This window comes from Typopeltis vanoorti, chromosome 6 (genome assembly GCF_054136105.1).
Source record: "Typopeltis vanoorti isolate ZY-2024b chromosome 6, IOZ_Tvanoo_1.0, whole genome shotgun sequence".
Lineage (NCBI taxonomy): Eukaryota > Metazoa > Arthropoda > Arachnida > Uropygi > Thelyphonidae > Typopeltis > Typopeltis vanoorti.
In genome coordinates this window covers 102,920,618-102,937,512 of record NC_143554.1, presented here as the reverse complement: position 1 = coordinate 102,937,512, position 16,895 = coordinate 102,920,618, and the positions used below count along the sequence as shown (strand labels likewise).

Sequence of the window (16,895 nt, the reverse complement as noted above, 5' to 3'; positions counted from 1 at the left end):
GTATTTTGATTATCATATCTCTTGCCTCCTTTGCAATTGTTTTTCAACCTTTAATCATGAGTAAAAGAATTAGTGAGCAAAAAAGTGGAACTGTGAAAATGATTCGATAAGTAATCTCATTGGAAGAAAAACTTGAAATAATAAAGAAAAATGAACAAGGTGAGCCCAGAGCAAAGATAGGACAAGAACACAAAAAAATGTGAATCAACTATAAGAGCAATTTTAAGCAAAAGCTGCTGAATACAAAGAGAAAGGTAAGACTGCTTCAAGTTCATCATGCATGCAGACCACTCAAAATCAAATTATTATACTGAATCAATTAGAGAGACTTCTTTCTACATGGATCGAAGATTTTAACCAAAAATGGATCCCGCTAAGCACTTACTTTATTAAATTAAAAGCATTAAGTCTCTTTGCAACCTTGAAAGAAAGGGCTATCACTAGCAATATGCGAGCCGTTTGGAAGCACATTCCTCCACATTGTGCAAATGATTTTAGAGGCTTTTCGAATGAATCTAAGTTAATTAAATCTCATTCCTAGAAATAGAATGATTCAGACTTGCTAAATTCAGATGCACAGCAGGAAGATCCTGAAGAATATGAAGAAATTTAATCACTGACAAGCTCAAAGAGATTTCACAGAAACAATTTGAAAATGTTTTTTGTATAATTGAAGTTTTTAAACAGCAATACATAGAGGCTGGTCCTGATGAAGAGAGAAGTAGTAAAATTTGCAGATGTAGTAGAAGAGGCAATAGGGCAATACCGTCAGTTGTATGAAAAAAAAGAAACAGAATGCCTGCCAAATTACGTTAGCCCAATTCTTTGTTAAGAAGTAGAATCTTAAATTTATATTCCAAATATGTTTTATTGTCTTTCAGCTTCATGATTTTTCCTTTAACTAGGCCTTGAGATATGCCTTAATTCTGTAATAATGAAAAAAAAATAAGGGTCAAAAAATGAAATTTGAGGAACGAATTATACTTTTTGCAATAGTTTTTTTTATATTCGATTGGTGCATTTTCGATTAATGTGCCTGTTTTAAAGAATGCATTAGGCACATTAATCGAGGGATTGTTGTACTACATAAAAAACTTACATCATTACTAACTTCCATCACTAATTTTCCTCAAAATCAGTGTGTTAGTCAAGACTGTCTTCTAAAACACTTTTTACTTTATCAATCCATCTATATCTTGGTCTTCCTTTGGGTCTTTTTCCTGCCAACCTGGCAGAAAACACTTGATTTGCTAATCTTTCCTCTCCCATTAAGTGACCATTCCACAGAGATTAGCTCTGCTAACGCTTTCCTAGATGCTAACAATATCTAGTTCTTTCCTAATATCCTCATTTTTAATATGATATTGCCATTAATACCATCTGCTCATCCCTCTAATCTTTCTCAGAACTTTCATATCTGTGGTCTCTAGTCTTTGGTCAACTGTTTTATCTTTAACCCAGTTCTCAGATCCATAAGTTAAAATTGGTTTGAAAAGAAGTTTTGTGTACAGCTAATTTAGCCTTTTGATTAATTCTCTCTTATTCTATATAAATTTATTTAGTTAATTCCTACCATACCAGCTTTGTTGATTCTGTTGTCTATTTTCATATTTAATTTACCATCTTCATTAAAAATCATGTCTAAGTAGCTCAAATGTTTTGCTTGTTCTATAGGTTCTCCATTCCCAATGCAGTTGATATTTTCAATGCTTCTGCCTATTTTCATCATCTTTGCCTTGTTATTGCTCACCTTCATGTCATATCTATTACAACAGTTATTCAATTTAGTCAGGGAATCTTGCAGACTTGTACTGGATTTATTTAGAAGTAAAATATCATCTGCATAAAGCAAGAACTGAGATTAACATCTCCAATTTTGATATCAGGTTTAATACCACTTTTCTTCATAATGTGATCCATATAGATAATGAATAACAGAGGTAAAGTATATCCTTGTCTGACACCAGATTTAACATTAAACCATCTTCTTGTACTTCAATTCTAACTGCAGACCCACAACTCAAATAAAGACTAAGTATTGCTTGATATAATGCCCCATTGCCACCATACAACTGTAGTTATTTTGAATAGTTTCTCTCTTGACACCTTATCATATGTGCCTTTTACAAATCTGTTATAATCCCATGATTTCTTAACTATTTATTGTAAAGTGAAAATCTGATCCTGGTAGCCTCTATTTGCCCTGAATCCAGCTTGTTCTTCTCCAAGCTTAACTACAATCCTCAACTGTTTCTGAACGATACTTGCATAAATCTTACCAGGAACACTCAGTAGGGAAATATCTCTGTAATTCTCACATTGTTTTATTTTTCTTTTTATATATGGGTGCTATCAGTTATTATAAATGAGGCATCAAATCTTTAGTTGGTGAGAGTGACCATGAAGTGATTACCTGGGTGGTTGCCAGCTATGTGAGCACTTCTGTGAGGAAAGGGTATATGTGGAACTACAAGGCTGGTGATTATGGGAGGGAAGCTTAGGAGTCAGCTTGTAGATGTAGCATGGAGTGAAGAGTTGAGTGGAAACGAGATGAATGCTAGTTGAGTAATATTCAAGAACTATATCTTGCAAAAGTAACGTCTAAATTTATTCCAAGAGTCAGAGGGTTAAATAAGGTAGTTGTGAAATGGATAATTGGAGAGATTAAGCATTCAATATAGAGAAAGAAGGCATTATGGATGCAACATAAAATGAGTGATGATAATAATAATCAGTTCCATGAGGAGTACAAAGAACAGGTGAGGAGAGTGAATCGGTTGGTTTGGGTAGCAAAAGTGCAGTAGTATGAGCAGCAGTTAGCTAATGAAGCTAAAACAAAAATGCTGGGGAGCTCTTTTGATGATATGCAGCCAGCAAAAAAAATAAAAATGGTTATGGTGGAATGACATTGACTGAAGAGGAAAGTCACTAATGGTCACTTGCTGTACACAATTTTGTGTACAACAAGTGTAGTATTACTCATTTCTCATTATATATAAATGTATTATTCTAACTCCCTGTCATAGTAGCAGCTTTGCTTATTCTATTGTATATTTACTATATTGACAAAGTCAATATAGTAAATATATTGATGAAGTCAATACATGACAAATATATTGAAAATATAAAACTTTGCTAAAATGCCTTAACTGAAAATGCATTATTTACTTTGTAAATTTCATATTCAATGCAGCTGATGTTGTCAATATTCGTGCTGATTTTCATACCAAATTTGTTAGAGCAATTAATTATGCAAAACTAGTTATTTTAACTAGGAAAATACATAAAAAGATTAAAAGAAACCAACTAATTTCATCACAGATTACTTGTGGCTTTTTCAGAGTAAAATATATACATGTATGCTCAGCAAATGCAAAATATAAATTAACAAGCTAAGTGAAAGTATTATTGTAGTATAAGTAATAGAAAACACATGGAGACAGTGAAGGGTAACACATTACCTTTAGTTGAAAAGTTGAACTCTATTGTATGGAGAGAAGACAAAAGTTGTTTGGAATTGGTTCTTGCAAAGAAGAGCGATTAAAATAAACTGGATATTTTTTTTTGTATTACTAGCCACATCACTGAGATGTTCTTTCAAAACTTCTGGAAGTCTGACCTATGTAGGAAAGGCCACGTGAACATGGAATTCTGTAAACCTTGGGATGTTTGTAGAAAGGTTGTTTGTTGGCTTTGGAGGAGCAAAGGAGACTGTGTATGGTGAGAATAGATTTGAATGCCACTTTGATGTTATGCGATTTGAGGAGATTAGCAATTTTGGTTAAAAGACTGCTGAATGGAAGGGATAGAAATCGAGTTTCTGTAGTGCATGTTAGAAGTTGGCTGCAGAGTAGGATTGAGAATAGTATATTTTGGACCATTTGAGGACTGATTCTAAGTGACATTTGGAAATCCTTTTTAGGTTTCTCCAGATTTAACTTTTCACTTAATCATGACTTATTTTAATGATATTACAACACCAAGCCAACTTGGGAAAAAAAAAAAAAATCCCCTTAATTTAAATAATGTTACATCGCCGAAGTGAAGCCTATTGGCTCTTTATTTTAAGTAAAAAAAAAAAAAAAAGTTGTTTGCATGTTAGCTGAAACACAATAATCTCGGAAGGTGGTTTGAAATACAGCAAAATATTAGGCAGTTAATAAATATATTTTTTTTTATATATATATATATAATTTAATTGGGTTGGTGTTGTAATACTGTTAAAATAAGTTACGAATAACATTCAACACCTAAACTTGTCTGTTGGATTATTATATCTGTATGCGAGGTCTTACTGGGCTTATCTAAAATCCATTCCAGAGATACTAATAAGTCTGTAGTTAGACATCAGTTTTTGCACCACTCTTGTACAATGCATTCTTTTACAATTGTACATTTGGAATTGAAGTAATGCATTTTCTTGATGAATGAAAAGAATGTATTTTTCTGAACTGAGACCCAAGTTATAAAATATGTCGGTTGCCAATCCATTTCAGCTGAACATTTATTTAACATTCATCCATTAATATCCAGGTTATGCAACAGCTCATGAACCTCATTCTTATTTTCTGGGGTAGTGGTAACATTGGAACATGCATATAGTTACTACCTCTGGAAACAGTACAGCTAATAGGATTACAACTGGTAATAAAACAGTCGCATTCTTAACTGAAACTTCTGAGGTTATGATCAGATCTAACTCTTTAACCTCGAGTCCCTTCTTTCACATGCTGCTTCAGAAAGTTGTCAAGAAACAGCTCAGTAAATTTTCTTTCACTCTTACATTAGATTTCTCTTCTAGCCCTTCAATGTTTGGATGATTTAATCCAGCCATAATGATTACTCCCTTATTATGCAGGGTAAAATGGTGATGCATTTAGTTTTCCCCCCAGTAGCTGAACTACCAGGACTGTAGCAATGTACCACCATATATTTTATCCTGTTAGCCTTGAATTCATACCAGATAGCCTTAAAGTTAATGCCACATGAGACTTTATTTCTTTCATGAATTTCTACCCTAACTGGACACAAATAATCTGATATCATCAGTAACACCTCATATCGCCCCTCCTCTCTTGCCCTTCCTAATAATACTATGCCCTTTGACACTCATTTCCAGTTACTACATCTGACTCTAATTGCCAGGTTTCACTAATGCAAATACACAAGGCAACGAGTTCTATCCCTTTGTTTCTGATACTCCTGGCATTTGTATATCTGCACAGAAAGTTATCTTATCTCTTGGCTTTTTCATATACTTACATCTGCAGTCTGCTTTACCCAGTTGACAACTTTCTCCTTTCCATCCACAGGCACACTCAAAAAAAAGTCTGAACCCAAATTTCCATCCATTGCCAGATTCATGATCATCCTCAGTGATATTATCATTGCATATTTACACACTTTCTCACCATTCCTTCCATGATGATCTAGTTTCTCTGACATCTCGTTTGTCTCAACTATACAAGTCCCAATTATACAAGTCTTTTCTACCATCAGGATCACTCTGCACATCCAAAAACTTGCATTGATTTTTTTTCTGCACAGCCTGTGAATTGAATCATTTGCCATCCTAGCCCTCTTTCATAACTCAGTTCTGTTGTATCTAGGTAATAAGCTAACAATTTAAAATAAAGAACTTTTATTATTAAAAGACCAGAAGATAAATGATAAAATATACAAAGAGCCAACAAGTTTCACTATCCACTGTCTAGCATTTTCAAGGCTGAACTGGTGTGAAAACAAATGCATTAAGTTATATTTCAAACATACACTTTAGTAACTGTTAGGCCGTTACATTTGATCATTCTGTTTGAAGACGTGCATGTGTTCGAAAGCTTCAGTCAGATTCCGGTACATGACCACGTGTTGTGTAGTTTTTGCATATTGTAATTCTGTTGAACTGAGAGAGATGATGAGATTTTTCCATATGTCTTTAAGAATGATACCCTGATTTCTATTTAAATTATTGCCTGTGCGTAGTACCATAGCTGCTTCTTTTAAAGTTCTGTATCTGTAGTCATTCTCGATGTAAGGCATGGAACTGTTTTTCCAATCCATAACGTGATTTGATGTTGAGAAATGATGAGCTAAACCAGATGTGATGATTCTATTATGATTGACATCCCCCACATGTTCCTTCTGTCTTATTTCAAAGCTTCTAGAAGTCTGACCAATGTAAGAAAGGCCACACGTGCATGGAATTTCATATACTCCAGGACATTTGAAGAAAGGTACCTCATCTTTAGGTGATCTTAAGATTTGTCTGATCATGGTAGTTGGTTTAAAAACCACTCTGATGTTATGAGCTTTTAACATTCTCGCCAATTTTGTGGACACATATTGGGGCACCGTAACACGGTGGTGGTTGTCTTTAAATAGCCATTTGTTTAAAATGTTAGAAGGGTATCCATTAAGAGATAGAGTGTTAGCTATTAGTGACAGTTCTCTCTGCACATCTGTTTCTTTTGAAATAGACCTTAAGTTTCTATTATGGAGCATGTGAATGATGCTGTGTTTTTGTGATCTATGATGGTTGGACAAATAATGTAGATATCTACCAGTATCTGTGGGTTTCTTGTAAATGGACAGTTGGAAATTGTTATCTTCTCTCCTCACTAGGATGTCAAGAAAAGGAAGTTCTTTGTTCTTCTCTAGTTCTATAGTGAATTTGATCTTATTGTGTAGTGAGTTGATTTTGTTCAGAAACCCGAGAAGGTTTTCCATGGCATCTTTCCAGATGATGAACACGTCATCGACATATCTCCACCAAAAAATCCTCACCTACATACCTACTAGCAAAGCATCTGGCAAAATTAATGAAAGGAACAATTAGACACACAGAGACCTACATTAAAAACTCTCAACAATTTGTAGAAAAAATCAAGAGTATTAAAATATCAGAAACAGACATTATGGCTAGTCTTGATGTAGTGTTCTTATTCACTAATGTACCGATCGTAGAGGTGGTTAACATTCTGAAAGATCTTTTCCCTCAAGACATCACGCAGCTGTTTCATCATTGCCTGAAATCAAATTTCTTCAAATTTAACAACACTGTATACAAACAATTGGAAGGTCTAGCCATGGGTAGTCCTCTGTCACCACCATGTGCAGACCTTTTTATGGAAAAACTTGAAAAGGATATTCTTTCCACCATTGTACCAAAACCGTCAATTTGGTGGAGATATGTCGATGACGTTTCATCATCTGGAAAGATACCATGGAAAACCTTCTCGGGTTTCTGAACAAAATCAACTCACTACACAATAAGATCAAATTCACTATAGAACTAGAGAAGAACAAAGAACTTCCTTCTCTTGGCATCCTAGTGAGGAGAGAAGATAACAATTTCCAACTGTCCATTTACAAGAAACCCACAGATACTGGTAGATATCTACATTATTCGTCCAACCATCATAGATCACAAAAACACAGCATCATTCACATGCTCCGTAATAGAGCCTTAAGGTCTATTTCAAAAGAAACAGATGTGCAGAGAGAACTGTCACTAATAGCTAACACTCTATCTCTTAATGGATACTCTTCTAACATTTTAAACAAATGGCTATTTAAAGACAACCACCAACAACGTGTTATGGTGCCCCAATATGTGTCCACAAAATTGGCGAGAATGTTAAAAGCTCATAACATCAGAGTGGTTTTTAAACCAACTACCATAATCAGACAAATCTTAAGATCACCTAAAGATGAGGTACCTTTCTTCAAATGTCCTGGAGTATATGAAATTCCATGCACGTGTGGCCTTTATTACATTGGTCAGACTCCTAGAAGTTTTGAAATAAGACAGAAGGAACATGTGGGGGATGTCAATCATAATAGAATCATCACATCTGGTTTAGCTCAACATTTCTCAACATCAAATCACGTTATGGATTGGAAAAACAGTTCTATGCCTTACATCGAGAATGACTACAGATACAGAACTTTAAAAGAAGCAGCTATGGTGCTACGCACAGGCAATAATTTAAATAGAAATCAGGGTATCATTCTTAAAGACATATGGAAAAATCTCATCATCTCTCTCAGTTCGACAGAATTACAATATGCAAAAAACTACACAACACGTGGTCATGTACTGGAATCTGACTGAAGCTTTCGAACACATGCACGCCTTCAAACAGAATGATCAAATGTAACGGCCTAACAGTTGCTAAAGTGTATGTTTGAAATATAACTTAATGCATTTGTTTTCACACCAAGTTCAGCCTTGAAAATGCTAGACAGTGGCTAGTGAAACTTGTTGGCTCTTTGTATATTTTATAATTTATCTTCTGGTCTTTTAATAATAAAAGTTCTTTATTTTAATACATCAGAACCAAATATGTACAATTTAAGCTAACAATTTTTTATTCTTTCACTTTTCTTTCTTGCTTTCCAACAAACCTTTCTATTTCTCTCTCTCTCATATTATATTTATCACTATTTAAATCATTAATTCCAGTAAGCACTTCCATATCCTTTACTTTTCTGTTTCTCTATTACATATGCTGTATTTTTAATTTTTGCTCCCAGAAGCTCAAAGTAATGACTCCTTCAGCAAGCGCAAATTTCACGATTCAGTCACCATACTGCATATCACTTCATTTTTCTTATATTTCTATTTATTATATATGTATTTCTTATAACTGGCTTATCTTATTTTTAGTGTAATCATTCATTGTTGTCTTACCTGCTTGAATTTTTTCCTTCTTCTTGTCCTGTTGAATTTTTTTGTTTAACAACTTTTTCTAATTCTCTCATCAATTGTCTAATAATTTGTTTTAATTGGGATATATCAGGCATAGAATTATCTTCCCTTACATCTTCAGCAACAATACTGCAGTACTTCTGCTTAGCTGTAAGTTTTCGCACTTCCAGCAGCTTCGTTCACTTATGCTTTGTTTTTACGTGTTTAGGCTTCATTTTTAAAACAGTAAATTTAACAGTATATATATACAATTATACAAGGGGGAGAGCTGAGAAGCTCTGGTAAACACAGAGAACAAAAAATAATTAATTTTATGTCTTATAGATCCTAAAAAAAATTGATGAAACAATAGGGTTAAAGGGTTTTAAGATTATAACATAAATTGAAAGCGAAACGGCTATTTTTCTGGCATCCTTAATAATCATTAAGGGGATACAAATCTATCATTACTATTATTACGGGCAACTCCAGGGAGTCATTAGACTCATTGAGGGAGGTCCCCAATCATATTCATCACAACTATTCGACATTCATACAGTATCTATCATACCTTGCCTTAAACTCATTCACTGTCACAGCATCCACCACAGACTCAGGGAGCGCATTCCACTCATTCACTACTCTAAAAGTAAAGAACCCAGCTCTAACACCTTTACTAACCACACTTTTGCCCAGTTTCCATGGATGTCCCCTAGTCCTCATACAACCAGCCCTGTTCTCAAAAATATCTTCTGAATTAATTTTATAGAAACCCTTCAGTAATTTGAATGTCTCAATCATATCTCCCCTCCTCTGCCTATCAACCAATTTTTGCAACCCACAAATCCTCAACCTGTTCTCATACGGTTCATTCCACAGACCTGCTATCATCTTGGTCACTCGCCTCTGGATCCTCTCCACCTCCTCCCCATCAAGAAGAAACCTAGGTGACCAAATCTGAGCACAGTGGTCGAGATGGGGTCTTATCAAGGCTCGATACCGAGGAACAATAACCTGCTTGTCTCTGCTTGTCAATGTATTCTTCAGCAACCAAGTGATTTGATGAGCTGATTTGGCCACTTTTGCAATGTGTCCCCTAAATTTCAATTCCTTATCTGCCAACACTCCTAAATCTTGTGCCTCATCAATTTCCTGGAGCACGGTTCCACCAATGCAGTAAACTGCTGCTATTCTTTTCACCCCAAAGTGCATAACCTTACACTTTGCCACATTAAACTGACATCCATTTTTCCTAGCCCAGTTCTCCAAACTATTCAAATCATCCTGTAAAATTTTGACATCCTGTGCACTCACAATTGCTCTACCCAACTTTGCATCATCAGCAAACAAGTGAACACTTCCTCTCAAATCCTTTCCAATATCATTGATGAACAAATTGAAAAGCAGTGGTCCAAGAACAGAGCCCTGCGGCACTCCACTAGTCACAAGACGTCTTTTTGACTCCACTCCTGAATAAACCACTCTCTGATATCTCTCCGTCAACCACTCTCCTATCCATCTCACCAACCCTATGTCCATCCCCATATGCTGCAATTTACTGATTAGAATTCAATGTGGTATCCTGTCAAAGGCCTTAGCAAGGTCCAGTAGAATCACTGTAAACCCATTACCCTTATCCAGTTCAGCCGTCACTGTTATAATACGTGAGCAAGTTACTGAGGCATGACCTGCCCTTCACAAAACCATGCTGTCCCTGATACAGTATCCCATTTTCTTCTATCCAATCTTGTATTTTCCTCTTGACTATTTTCTCTAAGACCTTGATAATGATTCCTGTTATGCTGATTGGCCGGTAATTTTCAACAGCAGCCTTGGAACCACCTTTGTGCAGTGGAACTATTTTCCCCTCTTTCCACCCCCTTGGGACTGACCCAGTCCTGAGGATCAAATTAAACAAAATGGTCAAGGGCACTGACAATTCTTTGGCCGCTTCATGTACGACACGAGCTGGTATACCATCCAATCCCATAGATGTATTGACATTGAGGTTCTGTAATAGATTAGTTACCTCTACTTCATTCATCACAATTCCAGTATAAGCTGTTGGTTCTTCCATTTCTGCAAAGTCACCACCTGGATGATATACTCTTGCAAAGTGCTTGCTCAGTAATTCCACAACATCAACTGATTCGGTTACCTCCCTACCCTCAGCATTTTTTAAGATCATTCTACCATGAGCATTTTCCCTTTTACTTGCAACATATTGAAAAAACTGTTTGGGATTCTCTTTAGCCTGCATGGCCAATTTCCTTTCGTAATCTGCTTTTGCTTTTCTTACCACCCTTGTTACCATCCTGGCCTGAGCTTTATACTGATCCTGCACCTGATGGTCACCCTTCTCCTTAAATTCCCTCCACAATTGTTTCTTTTTTTGCAACTCAAGCTTAATAGTGTTATTCATCCATTTAACCCCTACTTGATTTATTATTCGGACTCTTGGTATACAGTCAACCATTGCCTCATGCAAACAGTTCTTAACCACCTCCCATGCACTATCAACATCCAGCCATTGCAGTTTTACATTCCATGGCATTGAGCCAAGCACACACCTAAGCTTGTCATACTTACCAGCCCGGTAATTCCACATGTACCCTCTTAATTGTAAATTTGACTCCTTTAGCCACCTCCCAAGTCATGACCTTATGGTCACTCTCACCATTTGGTGGCAACATGGTCATGTTCGTTACAGCTACATTCTCAGTTGCAATTACTAGGTCCAGCACTCTGTGCCCCCTGGTATTTTCCAATACATGTTGCCGTAGATAGTTGTCCCTTAATAGCTGCATAAAATCCAATTCCTTCCTCCCATGTGCCCTCTTCTCTTTCCAGTCAATGTTACCATAATTGAAATCACCCATAATAATTACCCTCCTTCCACTCATTTCTTCTATTTGCTTATGCATACTATCCCCACCATCCACTCCATCACCTGGTTTATAGCAGCACCCAATTGTATATTTTATTCTGCTAGATTCTATCTCACACCAAACAGCCTCAAATGTGCTTTTTTCCCCATCCTGCAGTTCAACTTCTATGCTCCTTGGCTGAAGCTCATCAGCTATCATCAATAACACTCCCCCCCCTTTTATTCACCCTGTCACTCCTGAACACACTATACCCATCACATTCAATCCCACTAGCTTTATTATCTTCTTTCAGCCATGTTTCACTAATACCGACAACCTGTGGCCTGGAAGTGCCAACCATGGCCAAAAACTCTTCCTTCTTGTTCCTAATACTCCTGGCATTAGTGTACATGAATCGCAGAAGCCCATTTGTCCCATCCCTACTTTGATGCCTTATACTAACTATCCCATTCTGATTTGTTTTCCGTCGTACTCGCCCAGGCATAATATACTGCCCCCCCCTAAAGTCTGCATATCTACTCCCCCCCTCTTAATAAATCTAGTTTCCCTGAGTCTGTACATCCATTTCCACATCATTCATCAACACTCTTTCAAGTCTCCGTACACCAACTCCATTCAAATGTAACCCATCCATCTTATATAAGTCCTTTCGCCCATCGAACTCATTCCACACATCCACAAATTCCACACCACTCTCCATGCATAACCTACGCATAAAGTCATTGGCAATTATGGCCCTCCTTCTAAACACTTTGCTGTCATATCGCGGTAAGCTACTCACCATCCTAAATCTCTCACTCTTCTCTTTTGCTACCTCAAACAACTCCCTCACATCCTCTATCATTTCCATTTTGTCCTCTTTCAAATCATTCGTTCCTGCCATGATTATCATCTCTTTCACCCTCTGTTTTTGCAGTCGAATAGATTCGCTGACGTCCTTTATGTTCACAAAATCCCTTGTTGTTCAACTGCCAGTAAGCAAAACTCTAAGATCGAGAACTACGAATCTATGAGTTTCATATATACCGAAAAACTGTCGGTGAATCCAAGTGTAAATGACCACTTGGTAGTACAACACCAAGGTAACTCGAAGCAAAGGTGAAGCAAGCTCCCTCACTATCCTTGATATTTTCTCATAATGTAAAAACACAGCCCCTAGGGGATGTAATACTGTAATTACATTATGAGGAGAGGTCACTACTCAGACCGGTTTCAACCTTTTTTGAGGTCTCATCAGTGAGTAGGTAGACCTTGAAGATAACAAGGTTTAAGTGAAAAGAACTTGCATACCTTTACTATACGAATGCCATAAAGGTGTGTTTGTATATTATATTATAACATATATTGAAAGCCAAACGGCTATTTTTCTGGCATCCTTAATAATAAATAAGGGGATACATATCCCTTCTTGTTCAACTGCTAGTAAGCATATAATAAGCCAATAGTGTTTCAGTATATATGAAACTCATAGATTCGTAGTTCTCGATCTTAGAGTTTTGCTTACTGCGAACTTTTAAGATTGTTCTTTCTTGTGGTTATATCATTTCCTTTACTATCATTTTTGTTCTTGGTGGTTATCAGAACTTCTCAGTCCTCCCCATTACTAAATGCACTAAATATAATAAATTCACTAAAAACTACAATGATATACAAAAAATACACCAATTAATTTATGAAAAGTAAGTATATCAGAAAAAATTTGCAAATCACACAGGAGCTTTGCAAATACACAATAGCACACAAAATTACCTTGAACCAGACCAATATAAGCTGTCATATTCATCTGGCATCCACCCAACAGGATGGAAGCAAGCCTTTATCCATCCTCTCCCTAAAAAGTGAGATAAAAGTCAGCCATCAACTATTGTCCCATTACTATCATCTCAGTACTCTCAAAAGTGATTAAGAAGATTAATGTAGTAAGCTTCACTATCTGGAGACTGATCAGTTAGTGATTACCAGTATGGATTCTGCCACTCACATTCTACAGTAAACCTCCTTGCTTGCCTTTGGATACTGGAAAGATTTAGAGAAATGTCACTCTTGATACAGCAATCCCTTGATTAGTGCGCCTAATGCATTCTTTAAAACAGGCACATTAATCGAAAAACCCACTAATCGAATATAATAACCTGTGGGAAAATGTATAATTCGTTCCTCAGTTGTTGTTTTTTTGACCCTTGATTTTTTTTATAAAAGAATTAGGGTATGTCTCCGGGTCTAGTTAAAGGAAAACCATGAAGCTGAAAGACAATAAAACATATTCAGAATATAAATTTATTATTCTACTTCTTAACAAAGAATTGAGCTAACATTTGGCGGGAAATTTGTTTCTTTTTTCATACATCATGTTTGTTTAGGTGGCTAAGGAAAGTGTCTGGCCGCCATTGGACCAGATCGCGAAAATATTGTCAACGTATCTAAGCCAGACTTTTGTCTGGCTTAGATACGTTGACGGCTGTAACCATTTTTATTAAGGTATTGCTGATAACTTTAAATTCTTCTTTTAGTGCATGTTCATTGGAGCAGATCTTCAAAGCCCCCCCCCCCTTTTTTTTTTTTTTTTTTTTTTTTAGAGTATTAATAACAGCTAGTTTTTGTGTTGGGTGGTGGTAGGAGTTTGTGTATATATTGGCCAGTGTGTGTCGGTTTCCAGTAAACACTGTAGGAAAGACTGCCAGAAGGCAAAGTGTATCTAGAAACGGTAGTGTGTTCTGTTTTTCAATCTCAATTGTGAACTGTATGTGTTTGTTTAAAGGAGATGGTAAATTCCATATTAAAATAGCCTTTTCGCTTGTTATATTATGTATGTGTTTGTGTTGTTTGTTTAGGTGGCTAAGGAAAGTGTCTGGCCGCCATTGGACCAGATCGCGAAAATATCGTCAATGTATCTAAGCCACTTTGGGTTTTAAAGGAGAGGAATCTAGAGCATGTTGCTCAAAATGTACCATATAAAGGTTAGCAATGGGGGAGGGGGGATAATGGAAAGCTCATGGCTGTGCCTTATTTTTGTAGGTAGAAAGAATTTTGCCATACAAAATAACCAGAACGTAATACATGTGCAAAGAGTGCCGTGATATCTGGAGAGAATCTGTTCTGTAAAAGAAGGATTGTGTCATTGATTGGGACATTCATAAAGAGGGCAGAGACATCAAAACTGACTAATAAATCAACTTTTTCTAATGGAATGTCTTTGATTATGTTTATGAAATGTTGTGTGTTTCTGATATAGGAGGGCCAATGACCTACCAACTCCTTGAGTGTTACCGCTAATTTCTTGGCTAGGTGATAATTCGTTCTATCTATACCTTCGACTATTGGTCGAAGGTATAGATAGCCCGAATGGAGTGGTGTGTTTTGTTTATGTATTTTTGGTACAGTGTAAATTCTCGGGGAATGATTGTTGTGTGGAAGTAGTTTTTTGACTGTATCTTCAGGCCATGTAGTAATAGATATAAGTAGTTTCTCTGTTTTCTTTTTTATTCTATTGGTTGGTTCATAGTTAACACATTGATATGTACTATTGTCTGAGACTAGCAGATTCATTTTTTTCTAAATAAGTGGCACTTCCTTTACTGGCTCTAGTTATTATGATGTTTGGATTTGATTTTAATGATTTCAAACCACCATTAATTCGTGTTTCATTAAGTTACTTGTTATTGTTTTCTTATGATTTATATTTAAAATGTTTGCAGTTTCTAAATATGTTTTGTATGCTATGTTATTTGGGATGAATCTTAAGCCGCTTTCAATATTACAAATAAAATCCAGTTTGTTCATCGATGTGGGTACCATGGAAAAAGTTAGACCTTTGCTGAGTAGCAAGAGTTCATCTTTGTTTAAGGCATGGTTGGATAGTTTGACTATGTTACTGTTACCTGCCGGCGATTGGTGGCTCCTGTTGCATCTTGCTTCTGATTGGTTGTTAATGTTGTTAATTGGTTGTTAATGTTAATGAGAAATTCAAATATGTCCGTTGGCTTACTCAACTCATCAAAAAGCTTACTCATCTCATCCAAAGACCCATTCCTTCTGCTGACCCACCCTGGAGTATACCGTATTTATTTCATCTGTAATATACCATATATAGGGGAAACAGGATGCACAATTCCTATCAGACAAAAGGAACATAACTGACACGCTAAATATAATAACTATGGTGAAGTTGGCCTTTCTGATCATGCCCTGAACACTTTACATAGAATTGACTGGAAAAGCACCAGTTGTTTACATCACACCAAAACATGGTATGAACGCAAATTTAAGGAAGCCTGTGAGATTCTTATCAACCACCCAAATCTGAACAATAATGATGGTCTAAAAATCCCAAGCATATGGAAGGCACATATTCTACCCACAGAACCTTTCTCTCTAAGAGTTAACTATAAAGAGGACTGTAGATAATCCATCTAACAGAATCTTAAATCTGAAATAACAATTGTAATGTTAAAAATAGGACATCATCATTGTTACTGAAAGAAGACTATCTATAAGAAAGAATGTTTTTCTCATGTTATCTTAAATAGAATTTAGCTTTGATGTAGTTTCTAAATAATTAATTAATTTGTAATGTACTTTTTTTTTCTTTCACTAGAAGTCATGCCAATAGAATAACAGGTGATCAAATCATTTGTTTCTTTAGCTTACTGTGTTTAATGTAACTCAGCTTGTCCTTGTATATACTCCAGATGATGATCTTAATATGAAGATCGAAACGTCGGGAAATTAAAAGTTATTTATAACATGGTTGTAAAGTCCATAATTTCTAAAATGAATGTTATAGCTAAATTATATACATTGCTTCCTACATTGCTTCCTAGTTTATTTGCATATTTTCTTGATCAAACCCTATATGTAAATAACTGACAGTTCATATTGTTGTTGCAGATGGAGAACAAAACAGAATTTGGACTTTGCATATTTAATGATGTATGCGCAAGCTAAAGGCACTTTTTATGTTCAGGTTGGTGGTTAAATGGTTTTTTTGAATACAGTCATATGGTTTAGAATAGGGGTCGGCAGCCTTTTCAGGTCGCAGGCCACATTCGCTTTTTATTTTTAATAATCGGACCGCAAGCATTTAATTAAGAGAAAATAGTGAGTGAAAAATTACTTAAGTTGCCAATTTTTATTATGTCAATCTTAAAAAGCGCAGAAAATTTTAAAGTACGAGATATGAAACTCAATGAAAAATTATTATCACATAAAAACAAAGTAATATAATTTATGCATCACACTATGGGTGTCTCCCTGCTTAATTTGAATTTTGTGATTGTTTTCCCTTAGTCAAATTATCTACATTCACTTTATAACTTGAG

General features: G+C 35.8%; 1 protein-coding gene across 2 annotated transcripts in view; it reads left to right on the top strand.

Annotated features, from left to right (window-relative positions):
* Positions 1–16,895, top strand: part of LOC150105765 (alpha-1,3-mannosyl-glycoprotein 4-beta-N-acetylglucosaminyltransferase B-like) — a 305,129-nt gene that overhangs the window by 124,102 nt on the left and 164,132 nt on the right. For both annotated transcript variants that reach the window (XM_090393561.1, XM_090393560.1), the window contains exon 6: positions 16,465–16,540. In XM_090393561.1, coding sequence (XP_090249687.1) covers positions 16,465–16,540 — 76 coding nt within the window. The remainder of the gene's footprint in view (positions 1–16,464; positions 16,541–16,895) is intronic.